The sequence below is a fragment of the Ovis canadensis genome, chromosome 19 (assembly GCF_042477335.2).
Source record: "Ovis canadensis isolate MfBH-ARS-UI-01 breed Bighorn chromosome 19, ARS-UI_OviCan_v2, whole genome shotgun sequence".
Lineage (NCBI taxonomy): Eukaryota > Metazoa > Chordata > Mammalia > Artiodactyla > Bovidae > Ovis > Ovis canadensis.
The window spans coordinates 19,094,962-19,110,913 of NC_091263.1; the positions used below are offsets into that span (position 1 = coordinate 19,094,962).

The 15,952-nt window shown below is 41.0% G+C and overlaps 1 protein-coding gene across 17 annotated transcripts in view; it reads left to right on the plus strand.

The window, feature by feature from the left end:
- RBMS3 (RNA binding motif single stranded interacting protein 3) overlaps window positions 1-15,952 on the plus strand; it is an 811,389-nt gene that overhangs the window by 669,307 nt on the left and 126,130 nt on the right. For all 17 annotated transcript variants that reach the window (XM_069561193.1, XM_069561198.1, XM_069561203.1 and 14 more), the window contains one exon: window positions 3,949-3,995. In XM_069561193.1, the coding sequence (XP_069417294.1) occupies window positions 3,949-3,995 (47 nt within the window). The remainder of the gene's footprint in view (window positions 1-3,948; window positions 3,996-15,952) is intronic.

A 15,952-nucleotide genomic window follows, 5' to 3' on the forward strand; every position in this document is an offset into this window, starting at 1 on the left:
AGACCATGTTAGAATTATAACTCAACAATCTGTTACACATGAAATGAAAACCAGGTGCAGCCCATGTTAGCTATTGTGCTGTGACAGTCAGCCAGTGGGTTATGCTCAAACACCCCTTTGTTTAACCCATGTCTTGCCCTGTAACCCAGTGCTCCAAATGCTGATCTCTGGTGGTGTCCTCTTGCCAAAGATCCTCAGGGGCAGGACTGACCCCAGACAAAATTATGAAGCAGATGAAGCTTGGGTTCATCCGTGCCTTAGTTTCTCTCCACCTCCCTGTCCCCCAGGGTCTACCCTAGTCACCCATCACTCGGGATTTTTCCTCTGTTTTTGGGGGGGTTCATGCTATTTCTTGTTGTCCAGTCTCTCATTTTAAGCAATATTTATTTATTTATTTATTTATTTGGCAACATCAGGGATTAGTTGTCCATAGTATGTGAAATCTTCACTGTATCAAGCAGGCTTAGTAGTTGGGGCTTGAGGGCTTTTTGCTCCATAGCACGTGAGGTCTTAGTTTCCCAAAGCAGGGCCTGAGCAGCCCCCTGCATGGCACGGTGGACTCTTCCCCACGGGACCACCAGGCCGTCTTTGTATCATTTTTCTACCTACAAAATGATCAGTGATTACCCAATAGGAGCCAAGCAATTCAGACCTTCCTCCTTTCCTTCCAAACGTTATTTTGACTGTTCTCACCAATGTTCTACTCTAAGTGGACTATCCACCTTGCCCTTTTTATTCACGAGAAGTTTTCCGTGATAACTCTTCTGCCTGAGCTGGCCTCCACCTCTTATCTCCATCTATGGAGATCGTAACCATCTTCAAGGTTCCGCTCAACTCTGCTTCCTCCAGGTGTCTTCCTGGAGCACCCTGGCCCTGTCCACTCTACACGTTATCCATACTCTCACGGGATGCTTACCATGTGTTGCTTTGTGTCAGAATCATATTTACACATGTGTCTTGTGGCTAGGCACGGTGCAAGGCACTTCATAAATGTAATACCTTTCACATTTTACAACCATCGTATGACATAGGTGTTGCCATCCCATATACCAGTTAAGGAAACTGAGGCGCAAATAAATGAAATAACTTGCCCAATGTCCCAGTGCCAGAAAGCAACAGAGCTAAGACTTGAACCCAGGTCCAAAACATGTATCCTTTCCACTGAATCATAGGGCTTTCTATTTAATTCTTTCCATCTTCTAAAAGATGAATGGGGATTTAAGATGGAGGAAAAGGCCAACGTAAACTTTCTGATTATCAAATACTATCCAACAAAAGAATAGAATTTTGTGATAATTACCATATTCTTTACTAGACCTGACTGGTTAACTATAATCCATGAAGAATTCAAGTCAACTGTGAGAGACAAAAAAAAATCCTTACTGAACATTGTCAAAACAAATATACATGGCATAAAAAGAGACCATTGATGACAATTTACAAGTCAAGAAAGGCTGGGGAGCATTAGTCTTTGAGCACTACAGTTCAAGGAAAAGGAGTAAATACACTTGGCTACCTACAAGTTTCCTGGGATTTAAACAATTTGGTCTGAAAATACAATGATCATCTAAAGTTCCTATTAACTAACGCTATCTTTACTGAGTACACAGCCTGTTTTGTTTTTTTTGTTTTTTTTTTTTTCTTTCATTCTGTCTTTTGTCTGACATCCTGGATAAGTTACAGGAGAGAAGCTTAGGGTTTCTCAGCTGGAAATCTCATCTGAGACGGATCATCTCAAGGACCCAGAACCATGGAGTCTAGCCTGGACAGGTCGCTGCCGGGGGGGTCTTCAGCATCAGACCAGCCTCCCACCCATCACATGGTGGAGGCCCATCCACCATGGAGAATTTTGACTTAGGATCTACATGCTTTGACCTCAGTATCTTTGCTTCTCCCAAGGTGGGAGAAATCTGTCTTCATATCTGCTCTTTTATTCTCGTCTCATTTCCTGGGCCTCAGCTTGTCACACTGTCAGATTGTATTTCTTTAGCCAGAGTTATCAGTAAGCCTGTGTTCCCAGTGCCTCTCTGCCTCAGCTTTGTTTGCAAACTTCGTTTCAATCATGTCTGCTTCCTCTCTGCCAGTTCCATTTATAGATGTTTCTACATTTTTGTTCCTCATACCAATCTTAATAATAAATTTTAAATTATTATTCAGAGAAAACAATGCATCTAAGCTCAATATAGCAGGCCATCCTGGACTTCAGGCTCCATCTTATAAAGCCTGAGAATTTTCATTTCAGTTATGTGTTAAATCTTAGGAATTCAATGAGCTGAACAGGAAAACCACCTTCAACCACACTGGAAAAGAAACTCAAACACAAAAGCTCTTTCTTTCTTTTAAGTTTTTATGGTTTTCTTAGTCCTCTACAAAAGTCTTCAAGGCTAGTTTACTTTTTTCTTACTTATTATTTTGAAACAATTACATGTTCACAGGAAATTGTGAAAGAAATGAACAGGAGGTCCTGTTTACCCAACACTCCATCTCACCCAATAATTACGTCTTATATAACAATAGTGCATTATCAAGCCAGCTTCCCTGGTAGCTCAGCTGGTAAAGAATCCGCCTGCAATGCAGGAGGCCCTGGTTTAATTCCTGGGTCAGGAAGATCCGCTGGGGAAGGGAACGGCTACTCACTCCAGTATTGTGGCCTGGAGAATTCCATGGACTATCAGACATGACTGAGCGACTTACACTTCCACTTTCATCAAGCCAGGTGATCGATCTTGGACTAACTTACTTTTAAGTTTCAAAAAAGGAAAAAAAAATGTCCAGCATAGACAGCCTAGTTAGCCTTCAGCTTCATCCTATCTGTCTCTGCCCACAAGCAATAACTAGGCTGACAGTCCTGGAAGACAGAGTGGTGGGTCCACGTGGCCACAAAGAGATGATCCTTGGGGCTCATGCAAAATCCTAGGCAGTGTCACAGCAGGGCTGTGGAAGGGCACGACCAGCAGAAGAGTTGGGTTGGAATCTGATTCTGCCTCCAAACCTGTGACCTTGAACCAGTCACTTGACCCCTCCAGGCTTCCATGTCTGCATCCATCAAATGGAGAAAATATTTCTTCTGCCTATTCATAGAGTCCTTGTGGAGAACGGAAAGGCTACCACTCAAGTATCCTGGCCTGGAGAATTCCATGGATAGTATAGTCCTTGGGGTCGCAAAGAATCAGACACAACTGAGTGACTTTCACTTCACTTGTGGTGATGAGATGTGACGGTGTGCGTGAAGGGGAAATGTAGATGTCAGTCAGCGATCATCACAATCATCATATGTATATTCCTTTCTGTGATGACGGTCAGTTACAAAAGTGTAGTTTTTCAGTGGTGATGTTACCTTGGAAACAAAACAAAAACTACCTCCTTGTTAGCCACAAGGCCAAGAGTTTTCATCACATGCAAATGACCTCCCTTTCTACACTCTGGGTGGGACAGGTACCAGCAAGGTGTTGGACATCACCCCGTGATTCATTGCCTGCATACCCTGAGGCATGCAATCTATTTTAAAATAAATTTCTTAACACTTTCTTCTGAAAGGTCGAACTCATTTTAAGTAGCATTTATTTTAATTCTTATCCCAGGATCCATTCTTACCTTTTTTTCCCATGCTTGGAGATATGCAATAGATGTTTTTGAAAAGAGTGAGAAATTATAAGGATACCAGATTAGACAGTGCATGGCATATGAAGTAGAAATGGAGACCATCCAAAATGCATTCTTCTTTGGTTTGTATGGATATATAATATAAATTCCCTAACTCAATGTTGGATTCTGGTGTTCAGGTAGTAAAAATGCTAGTTTTGACAGTAAGTGGGGGATAAATATATGAGAATAAGTAAACTTAAATCACAGAATGTAAAGATAAAGTCTGTGTGTGTGCTGAATGCTTTGGACATTACCATAAAAACATTAAGATCCATTTTCTCCCTTCTTCCCCCCATTATACAGGCTGGCATGGCCCTGACCTATGACCCCACAGCTGCCATACAGAATGGGTAAGTAGATCACTTTTTCTGTGTTTTAATTGCTAAGGTATCTCTGAACCCTGAAATCAGTACTGGAGAAAAATGTTCAAATCTTTCTTTTTGTTCTAAACCAAAATGTCAATCAAACCTTTCTCATCAGTGAATTTCTTTTCTTCCTGTGAGTGACTCTGATTTCAGTGGCATCACGCATGCTTATAAAGCTTCTGTCCGTATGCCATCTTTCTGCCCCTCTCTCACCTTAGAAAGAGTGGTGTGAAGGGAGGAGTGCAGACTGGTCTGGGAGAAGAGTCTGTTTCTCTAGGGTTAGAGTGTCACTGCTGCTAGGTAGTAATCGTAGCCTGTGTCCAGGCTCATTTCAACATTAATGAAGCTTCTGTGCTTGCCTCTGGCTCTCAGAGGAAGGGTAACACACAGAATCAAGTTAGTAACATGGTGACTGTATTTTCATGCTCAGTTTTAATAAGCATTTGGAAGTTTGCAGACTCTTACTGAGAACAATTAATATATAGCCTAAACTTTTCCTCTGAAAAGAGTCAGACTTAAGCTACATAATCCAGCATCTTTGAAATTCTGTCATTTGGAATAGTCTTTGGTTGAAACTTTCTCCTGACTTTCCAATTGCGTTCCTTTACCTTGGCCATCCTGCAATGAACCAACAAACTGAAGAATAATTATTATTCTTATTCTCAGGCTTTTATCTTAGATTTCTCCATGGCTTTCAGTTTTCTGTCTTTCAGCCTCTAAAGAGTTAGTCAGAGTGATGGTCTCCTTTAAGATCAGCCCAGCGGATAGAAGGAATGTAACTCCATTTTTGGTTTGGTCAGCTTAGAGGGTCATTTATTCAGTCACTCAGTAAACATCCAGTAAGTCTTCCAAGCACAGCACTATGCTCCATAGGCTTTAAAAACACAGTGCATCTGTGTAAAACAGGGCTCAAGAAACTCATGGTCTACCTTCCATGAAAGAGGCAACACAGATGAGATAGTCTAGGGTAGAGATCTATTCCTTCGTCTCATGTTGATTAAAACTTCTCTAGGGGCGAAAAGTAATGATATCTCTCCATTTATCCAGTAAGCCTTCTCTTATTTCCAACAAGGCATTCTAAACATGGTGGTCAGAAAGTAAAAACAAGAAATAAAGATAGAGAGAATAAAGCCCTCTAGAGTTATACTGTATAGCTGAGAAGATAACAAAGTTAATTCAAAAGACACAGAATATGGCATTATATGCTCAGAGAGAGTGACAGGCGTGTAGTGTAAGGGCATGACATTTATTGAACACATACTATGCACCAAGTAATTTATATTTATAATTTAATAGTACCTGTTCTTGGAGTCTAATAATTATAAAAATAGTTGTAATTACAATTAGAAATGTATATGCGACTGGAAAACAGAAATAATTGAATTAATATACACGTTCATTAGCTAAAGTCAGCAAGTGTTTGTGTTTGCCTACATGCATAGGTGTGTATGAATATGGGAATCCATCTGCCCGTCTGTACTATATATCCATACATCTGCTTATTATAAAGATCTTCCTGCCCAAGGTTCGAGGTCAATTATTAGAGATGCCCCAGTGTCCTAGGCCTGGGCTGGAATGAGTTTCTGCTTTGCTTTAGTCAGTCATCTTTCCAATGCACAATTTAAAATCTGAATCTTTCCCCAAAGACCTAAGTGTCCGGACTTTCACTGTGGCTCATGACAAACCTGAAGAGAAAAAATTGGGGTTTCAGCCTGTAATCTGAGCAGCCACGGTCTGAGCTTTGGTGGTGCCCTGTTAGACACCGTGAGGACTGCCTGGTCCCCGGGGACTGTGTCTCCCTCCCAGGTCACCATCTACACTGTACAGAGGTCAGCTGCAGGTATATACGTCCACCGTCCAGCATCCTCTCTGTGATGTCTGTCTCTGTGTACTTTATATTAACAGCAGAACATTGTATCCTTTGGCTATTTCAACAGTGCAAAAGTGCTTCATCCTCTCCCACTGCCCACTTAGACTGTAACAACAATGAACATTTCCCTCAGGAAGCAAATTGCAGTTAAGATGCTCAGGATACCATCTTCTTGTTTTTACGTACTGTCATCTGATAAAGAACTTCGTATCACCCAGCAGTCCCTGTCTTCAATGTTGCCTTGTCCACTGAATATTCCTTTCACCCCATAAAAGTCAAGTCTCTCCCATCTATAAAGAGGGCAGAAAACTTCCCTGGTGGTGCAGTGGATAAGACTCCATGCTTCCGATGCAGGGGGTAGAGGCTCAATCCCTGGTCAGGGAACAGAGATCCTGCATTCCGTGTGGTGCAGTCAAAACACAAAACAGTCTTTTTGTGCCCATAACTTGTAGTGACCACACTATTTTTGCTTTTTCTTTACTGGTAGACAGTTCTAGTATTCTTTACACATGGTCTTCCTGTGTTGTCTCTAATTGGGTTTCCCCAGTGGCTCAGCAGTAAAGAATCTACCTGTGGTACGGGAGCCGCAGAGACGTGGGTTTGATCCCTGGGTCAGGAGGATCCCCTGGAGGAGGGCGTGGCAACCCACTCCAGTGTTCTTGCCTGGAGACTCGCAAGAGAATACCATGGACAGAGGAGCCCGGTGGGCTACCGTCCACAGTCACAGAGTCGGACGCGAATGAAGCGCCAGCACGCTGCCTCTAATTAAGCCTACTACAGTGTGAATTTTGGTCTCAGACTTGGCTGGAATTTTCCCCTGCCGCTGTCTCCAGGGATCCCTAAATTTGTCCGTTGTAATGGACACTTTCTTATTTCTTGTGCTGTTTGAGATCTTGCCTCATTTGACTTTGATGTTGTTGTTGTTGTTACCACTTACATCTTCTTGAAAGCTTCTTATTTCTTGGATTTCATGACTCTATCCTTTGCTGGGCTTCCTGTGTGGTGCTAGTGGTAAAGTACCCACTTGCCAATGCAGGAGATGTAAGAGACGTGGGTTCGATCCCTAGGTCAGGAAGATCCCCTGGAGGAGGGCATGGCAACCCACTCCAGTGTGCTTGCCTGGAGGCTCGCAAGAAGAGGTACAGGCATAGGGTTGCAAAGAGTCAGACATGACTGAGTGACTTAGCATAGTGTACACAGACACATCCTCTGCTGATCCTCCTTGCCCTCCCCTTGCACTGTTCCCCTGGTGTCTCTGAATTCCCCTTCTGCCCACTTTTACTAATCTTTCTCAGGGTTTAGCCCTTTCTCATACTGTTTCTCACCCACTCCTCCTGCTTTTAGGAACTGAAGACTCCCGAATTCATACTTCAAGTTTATAACTAGACACAGGGAACCATCACCTGTGTGTCTCCTTGCACTGGCTGCTGCTCCTGGGTGTCCTGACCCCCAACTGAGGGCTTTTCTTCATCAGTCCTTCATAATACAAACTGAATAAATGAAACGCCTCAAATTACTTCTGACAGTTTTTGAAAAGTTTACTCTAAAGCCATTTAAGTCATAATTCCAGTTCTCTGGGACTTCTCTCCTACAGCATTCCTAATGATAAAATTGGTCATTAAGACTTCTTCTATCTCTCTTTGAACTACATCTTCAAACCAGCTGTCTCCCTGCCACTGGTGAAGTTCATTCAATCACCATTCCCTACCTGTACTAAGCTTTTATCTGCCTCTGATATAATTGAGTACCAAACCATTTTCACATTGCTTTCTGAATATTTTTTAAAGCAAAAAGTAATAAACAATCATCTATCTGCCTGGCTTAAAGTATTACATGGACTTTATTAAATGCAGAACAACTCAAACTTTCCAGAGTGGCACCAGAAGAATTTCATGATTTGGCTCCTGCAACTGAATTGGACCTTTTTTTGATTCTGAGAGCATCTCATGTTATGTTAACCCATGAGTCTTGTTGCTTATGGAGTTCTCTCTGCCTGCAGAGAATGGTGACCTTTCTTCCCTTCCTTTTCTTTTATTTCTCTCATTTAGAGAACACCATTAAATCATACCAGGCAGAGCTAATTACACAATTAGTCACAAGAGAAACAGTGTAAGCAGTGGTTAGAAGTGCAGACTCCAGAGCCAGCCTGCCCAGGCGTGCATTCAAATTCTGTCGTTTTCCACGTAGGCAAGTTGTCTGTGCTTTAGTTTCGCCCTCTGTGAAATGGAGATGACAGAAAGAATAAGTTTTCATAAGACGTTGTAAGGATTAAAGGACCTCCTGTGGCGCAGTGCGGCCGTTGTCAATGCTGACACGATTGTTGCACTGCATTTCCTGTGACTGTGATACAGCAAGGGCTTCCCAGGTGTCAAAGGTGGTAAAGAACCCGCCTGCCAATGCAGGAGAAATAACGAGACACGGGTTAGATCCCTGGGTTGCAATGATCTCCTGGAGGAAGGCATGGCAGTCCACACCAATATTCTTGCCAGGAGAATCCCCTGGACAGAGGAGCATGGCAGGCTACAGTCCACAGGGTTGCAAAGAGCTGGACACAATTGAAACGACTCAGCACACACGTGTGCATGACACAGTGACAGTCTTTTTTCACATAGCTATTGACATCATATTTACTTCTCTGGTGCACTATTAAATCTGAAGGCAGGTCCCATGTCTTATTTTTCTTTACAGGCTGTTTAACTTAGTACTATGAATGCCAAATCAGAAATAGAAAATGTTGCTGATGGCGTCTGCTTGACTCCAGCAAAGTGGCATTAGGTAAACCAGCCCCCTTCCTGGTATCAAGCTGCTCTGTTCCCCTGTAACACCCTAATCTGATTATCTTTAAATGCAACCTCCAGTTTCATCCAAAGGAGCCAAACTGCACATGAGTTGTTCATGTCCTGGGTTAAGAGCGGAATTTTGGAAGCATCAGATTATGCATTGTGTTGGTACCAAGAAGGTAGAAATTTTATATCATGAAATGGAAGAAACAGCAAAATTGTAGCTAATTAACCTTATTCACTTAGTATTTCTTCATATACATGAGTTTTTTTATATGTTTTGGTCTTTTCGGTTTTAATTGCCTTGTATGGCGACATATAAATAATCATTTCTATGGATGTTTAAGGTGTCAAAATAACCACATGTGTTTCCTCAATATCCTGTTTCTTGACTTATTGTCAGCATGTACCTCTTAAAGATGTGGAAACTGATTTAGAAAATTCAGCATATGAAGGGATCGAATATGAATGTCCAGAGTAAAGTATTTATTCCATATTTATACCCATGTATTCAGTCCAGGGCCTGTGGGCGTGCTAGGTCACTTCAGTTGTGTACAACTCTTTGTGACCCCGAGGACTGTTTGTAGCCCACCAGGCTCCTCTCTCCACGGGATTCTCTAGGCAAGAATGCTGGCGTGGGTTGCCATGCCCTCCTCCAGAGGATCTTCCTGACCCAGGGGATGGAACCTGCATCTCGTATGTCTCCTATTTGGCGGCAGTTTCCTTTCGCCACTGGTTCCACCATGGAAGCCCATTCGATCCAGTAGGCAAACCTAACTTTGGGGGGAGAGTGGTAAGCTAACAGAGGCATAAATATTTATTGCTGCAGAGAAGAAACTGATCCCATTTGATACAGGAAAAACATATCAAAAAATACAGTTGCAACCTATTCCAATCCAGTTAATATTGTTAAAGATGGCTTAATGATGACTCAGTTCAACAAACTGCTTTTCTTTTGTATCTGTTGTACTGTTTAAAAGGATGCTTGGGGCTGGTGCACTGGAATGACCCAGAGGGATGGTACGGGGAGGGAGGGGGGAGGGGGGTTCAGGATGGGGAACACTTGTATACCCGTGGTGGATTCATGTTGATGTATGGCAAAACCAATACAATATTGTAAACTAATTAGCCTCCAATTAAATAAATTTATAATAAATAAAATAATAATAATAAAATCATGTTGGTGATGCAGATTTTTTAAAAAGTTCCCATGCTATCAGGAACAGTGGACATGCACACAAATTCTAGATATAAGGCCAGTAGTATTGTGAAAGAAGCACAGAGTGCTTTGAGTTTTATGTATGTCTTACCTTTCAGATGTACAAAATATTTCTGAAGGAAGACATGAGACATGGGTGCAGTCATTCTCTGGGGAGGGCCAACAGAGTGCTGGGAAGGAGGGGTGATAGGGAGACTTACTTTTCACTGTTTATATTTTTCTATTCTTTTCACAAAAAATGTTAACATGCATGTCACAGGACCACAGAGTAAAAGCAGTTACTTTCTATTTTTTTTTTTTTTTTTTTTTAGTAAAATTAAATATGTTCCCAAACATGACCCCCCCTCCCACCTCCCTCCCCACAACATCTCTCTGGGACATGTATACTATCGTGTAAGAATTGAATCGCCAGTCCATGTCTGACGTAGGGTGCAGCATGCTTGGGGCTGGTACATGGGGATGACCCAGAGAGCAGTTACTTTCTAGTAAGAGATGTGGAAGGCCTCTTGATGGAGCAGGGACATGAACTTGTCCTCTTGGCGGCGTGTCACAGCTAAAGAACATGGTTTATCTTTCTGAGTGTGAGTTTTTTCCAGATATACGTCCAGGAGTGGGATTGCTGGGTCATATGGAAACTCTATGTGGCTTCCAAGGGGGAGGGAAAGGTGGGGAGGGACAGACTGGGGGTTTGGGGTTGGCAGATGCCAAGTATTATATATAGAAGGAAAAACAACAAGTTCTACTATAGCGCAGGAGGCTACAGCTCCTATGATAAGCCATAATGGAAAAGCGTAGTGAAAACAATGTGTGTGTATGACTCAGTCACTATGCTATACATTAGGAATTAATGCAATGTTGTAAACCAAGTATGCTTCAATTTTTCTTTTTAATAAAAGGACATATTTTGTAATCCTGGAGCATCCTATAACTGCACTCAGTCATAGGGGTTTCTGAGCATCAAATTCAGATGTGTGTCTGGGGTATCTGGTAGCTCAGTTGTATAAACTGTTAAATGTTCTGAATTCCATAACCTCAATGTTTGTACAGCAACATCAAACTGAAATAAGTACTCCCAAATTTAGCCTGATTTTTCTCTAATGAAGAACAAACATTTGTAAATGCAAATGTGGACCATGGTGTCTCTGAGCAGTTTGAGTGTAGGTGGCAGAAAATGTCAGTCATGTCATCTGCTCGAATCTACCCAAATGATCGCTTTTAGAAAATCAGTTCAGTCAAAGGCTTTGAAGGTTACAGTGAAGAGGTATCTGGGTTGCAATGGAAAAGGATACCACTTGGTACTTTTTTACTGCAGGTCAACTTAGGAGACTGTAAATGCTCATTCTTCTTTCAGAGCTATCTGGCATAACTCTATAATGTGTTATTACTACTAGCCTATTGCTTTTTTAACAGTCCAATATGAAATCCCATCACTTTCAAATATGAGCATAAGAGATGGGAAATAATTCCTTCCCCAGTCAAAATCCCATCTTTTCCTATGCCTTTCCCACTAAGGTCTGCTGTGTAAATGCCTTTTGGATTGTTTGATTTGAATAAAATGTATTCTTGGGAGAGATGTGGGTGAAAAATGTTTTTTTTTTTTAATATATATTTTATTTTATTTTTTCAATTTTATTTTTTTATTATTATTTTTTTAAAATTTTACTTTATTTTGCTAGGTTCAATGCAGGATAGAGGATGCTTGGGGCTGGTGCACTGGGATGACCCAGAAAAATGTTTTCTATAGCCTTGGCTTGCCAACTGTTTTATATGGCATTTGATATTAAGTGATACAGAAACTAGATCTTCTTACACTAGGAAAGGAATGTAAAGTGAAAGATACGTGGTATTACAATAAAGGGGACCAACACCTTATTAATCTTATGCTATAGGGTTACCCCGAGGATTCGTGGTTCTGACTCCAACAAAATCGCCCATGGACATGAAAGACAAGGCAACATCATTTATTTCAATGTGCATATAGGATTGTGTGTGATTTTTTAGAGTTACAAAAAAATCCTACCCTGGGGTTATTGATACATTCATGTTATTCTTATTGTCAGTGAAATAAGATTTCACTACTGACTGCCAAATTCCCTGGAGATGGCTCTTCTACAGGTAAAATAATGTCCTGTTAGTGACCTAGACTTCCATTCTTTAGACTTCTGGAGGCCACTTGCTTTAAAAGCCAGAAAACTAAATAATCGTTTGCGTTCCTTAAAAATACGACTTTTTTCAGAGGCCAGCTCAGAGTTCTACAGATAGGTCATGCTTAATTAAACCTCTCAGACCCTTTGACATTTGGAATTTTTTCACATGAAACTTCTCCAGAGTAACTAGTCAACATTCCCAAGGAAAGCTTCTCAACCTTGACATGAGTGTCATTTTGGATCATATCATTTTTTTTGGTGGAAACTGTCCTGTGTTTAGCAGCATCCCAGACTTCTACCAACTCGATGCCAGGAGCAGCCCTCTGACCCAGTGACAACCAAAAATATTTCTATGTCCTGGGAAGAAAGCTTCTGTCTATGTTTAGGACAGCATAGAAAAGAAACACTTGCCACACCTGTGAATTTACTATAATAAATACCTTAGTAAACTATTTCTGGAAAACATGGTTAGTTAAAAATTCGTTCCTGGTTTTCTGTGACAGCATTTGCAAGGCATGACGCACCTATGCGTGCGTGCTCAGCCATGTCCAACTCTTTGTGACACCATGGACTGTAGCCCTCCAGACTCCTCTCTCCATGGGATTTTTCCAGGGAAGAATATTATAGTGGGTTGCCATGTTTTTCCTCCAGGGGATATTCCCAACCTAGGGATCGAAACTACCTCTCCTATATCTCCTGCGTTAACAGGCAGATTCTTTATGTCTGAGCCACCTGGGAAGCCCATAATGCATATATTAATATAACCAGATATAAAAATATAGTCACGTTTCAAATGACCTTAGCTGTCTTATTATAGCCACAAAATTAAAGTGCCGTTAATTTCACCTTTCCTGTTCCCCCAGAATAGGATGCCTATGCTTGAAGTTTTTATTTGGATGTCCTTTCTTTCTTCTTCTTTTAAAATGTGGAGGCTGTGTGAACCATGAAGGATACATGGCAGGGATTGAGAACAAGTGATGAGACTGGGAAACTCATTCTGAAGCTCTCTCTTTGGAGGCCGGCTCGGGGCGTTTTCTTTAGACATGGTGACTTTAAGCCTCAGATGCAATAACAGCCTCTCTTGCCGTGGTTTAAGCAAAGCTTTCCTGTAAAGTCATCTGGTTTATGTTTGGACTTGGGGAGAGCTTATTTCAGAATGCCGGAATTAGGGGATCAGGATAGTGTACTGAGTCTGATCTCTCCAGTCCATTTTCTGTTCTAAATAACTCTCTGATTTGAGTGGCAGACAGTGTTGGAACTTGCTGGGGAGTATGAAATATCATTCTTGTTGGACAGATAGGATTAGAGCAAATAGAACAAAAACACACTTTGTTAGTATCCATTTACTTGGCTGTTTTTCTGTTTCTGTTCTTTTTTTTCCCCGTAAAGTTCGCTGTAAATGCTGTCTGTCCATCCAGTCCTTATTGCTTTCATTTTTAATATGCTGCTTAGTACATTTTGCAAAATAAACCAGCCACTCTAAAATGTGAGGCATGATTTATGCTGTTGGTATGCAAGGCTGAGACTAGGTTTCTAAGAGAAGTTAAACCTACGTGGAGAAAAGGGCTGGTAGTGGAGTGGTCGTGAGTGCCTGTTAGGTCATTATGAGCCCCACATAAATCTTTTTGTTCACTGCTTCATAAGTAAAATCTAAGATAAAACCTGAAGGGGTTTGTGTGTGTGTGTGTGTGTGTGTGTGTGTGTTTCTAGATGTAAACCATGATTTTTGTATAAAAGGTCTGTTTTCTCTGATTATCAATTTCTCTATATGCCTAGAAAACGGGCATTAGTTTAAGCTTTCATTGAGATGTACAGAGGTACAGACAGGTGATTTGTGATGTAAGCCAGCATTCTCAGTTCTCAGTTCTCAGTTTCCTATCTGAACAGATGGCGTCTTCTGTGTCTCCACACATTTGACGTTGGCCATCCTTTACTATGATCACTGCTTATCCCCCTAAGCGGTTTTGCACTTATTTATTCATTCAGTCAGCCATCAGGTATTAAGCATAGACAGACCCTGGAGATACTGTGAGTTCAGGTCCAGACCACTGCAACAAAGCAAATATCTCAATAAAATGAGTCACACAATTTTAAAAGTGTATGTAAAAGTTATGTTTAGACTAGGCTATAGAATGTTAGTTTGCAAAACATTATGTCTACAAAAACAATGTATATACCTCAATTAAAAATATCTTATTGTTCAAAACACTAATCATCGTCTCACAATGCACAGTTACCACAAACCTTCAGTTTGTAAAAATCACAGTATCTTTGAAGCACACTAAAGCAAAGCACAATAAAATGAGGTATGCCTGTATTTATTATGTCCCAGACTCTGTCCTAGGCAACAAAGTCCAGCTGTCCTCAACTCTCTTGAAGCCAACAATCTAGAGGGAGAGATAGCCAATTAATGCATTCCATTAATCAGCTCAACTGTTGTTAAAGAAAAAAAAAAAGCCATTGATCGTGTGGGTTTAAACAACTGAAATATATTTCCTCACGGTTCTGGAGGCTAGAAGTCCATGATCAAGATCTGGCTGACTAAGTCTGGGGTGAGGACTGTTTTCCTGGCTTTTACAAGGCTGTTTTCTCACTGTGTCCTCACATGGCATTTCCCCTGTGTGTGTGTGTGGAGAGAGAGGGAAGTCTCTGGAGTATCTCTTCTTATAAGGACACTAACCCTGGGAGATTAGGGCCCCACCCTCATGAGCTCATTTAATGTTACTTTCTTCCTTGAGGCCTAACCTCCACATACAGCCACTCTGGGAGTTAGGACTTCAACATATGAATTTTAAAGGGACACACATTCAGCACATAGCATATATATAAAGACATTTTTTAAAGGCTACTTCAAATAGTGATAATGCCAATGGGGAAAAACAAAAATAAAGTCAAGGAAAGGAACACAGAACAATTGGGGCAGAGACGGTTGTTGCTACTTTAGCTATAGAGCTCTCAGAAGAAGGGAAAGTTGAGTGAAATCAATAATGACAAAGAGGTTGGTATAGGGAGATTTGGGGAAATAAGCATACCAGGTAAAGAGAATTGTAAGGTCAGTGGCCCAAGATGAGAATGACAGGCTCATGTGATGGAAGGTCATTGGTTGGATGGATCCTAGTTGGCTCAAGGAAGAGAGACGGACAGTAGCCTTACTGTGCTAGCAGTGGTCGATACCAGGAATTCAGATTTTGTTCTCATTGCAGTGGAAAGCCATTGGCTGGCTTTAGGCTGGTTAATGCACAAAGGACATTCAAGTTAAGTAGCTAAAGAGAGAAACTCAAATGAATGCCATACCCATCTTTGGTACACATAGTGAATCCTTCAATACAGTTTTTTTTTTTTTAATGGAAGAATAGATGTTTTCTTGCTTAGTAATTGTCTTTTTAAAAGTCAGATTTGTTAAAAGTATATATATATATATATATATATGCACACACTCTTAATAGGGTACAATTGTATGAGGCCTGAAAAGCACACAGCAAAGCAACAAAGAAACAGAACAGTCACATCATTTCCCAGAATTCCCTCACGCGTCTCTGTGGTCAGACTCCTCCCTGAAGCCCAGCCTTTGGCATCCATTATTTGGTTTTGGAATGTATAGTTTTTCATTTTCCATACCGCTATAGAAATAGATACAAAATATAAAGTCTTTGGAGTCTGAGATCCCTCATTCAGCATAATCCATTCAAGTTTCACCACGTTAAACACACCAGTGTTTATTTCATTTTAATTGTTCAGTCGCCTCCCAGTGTATGGATGGACTATACATTGTTTATCAGTTCAGTTGAAGGATATTTGGCTTGTTTCCAGTTTTGGGCAAGTATCAAAGTTGCTGTAAATAATTGCATCAAGGTTTTTGTGTGAACTCAAGTTTTCATTTATCTTTAGTTGCTATGTATCAGTGGGATTTTTTAGTTATATGCTAT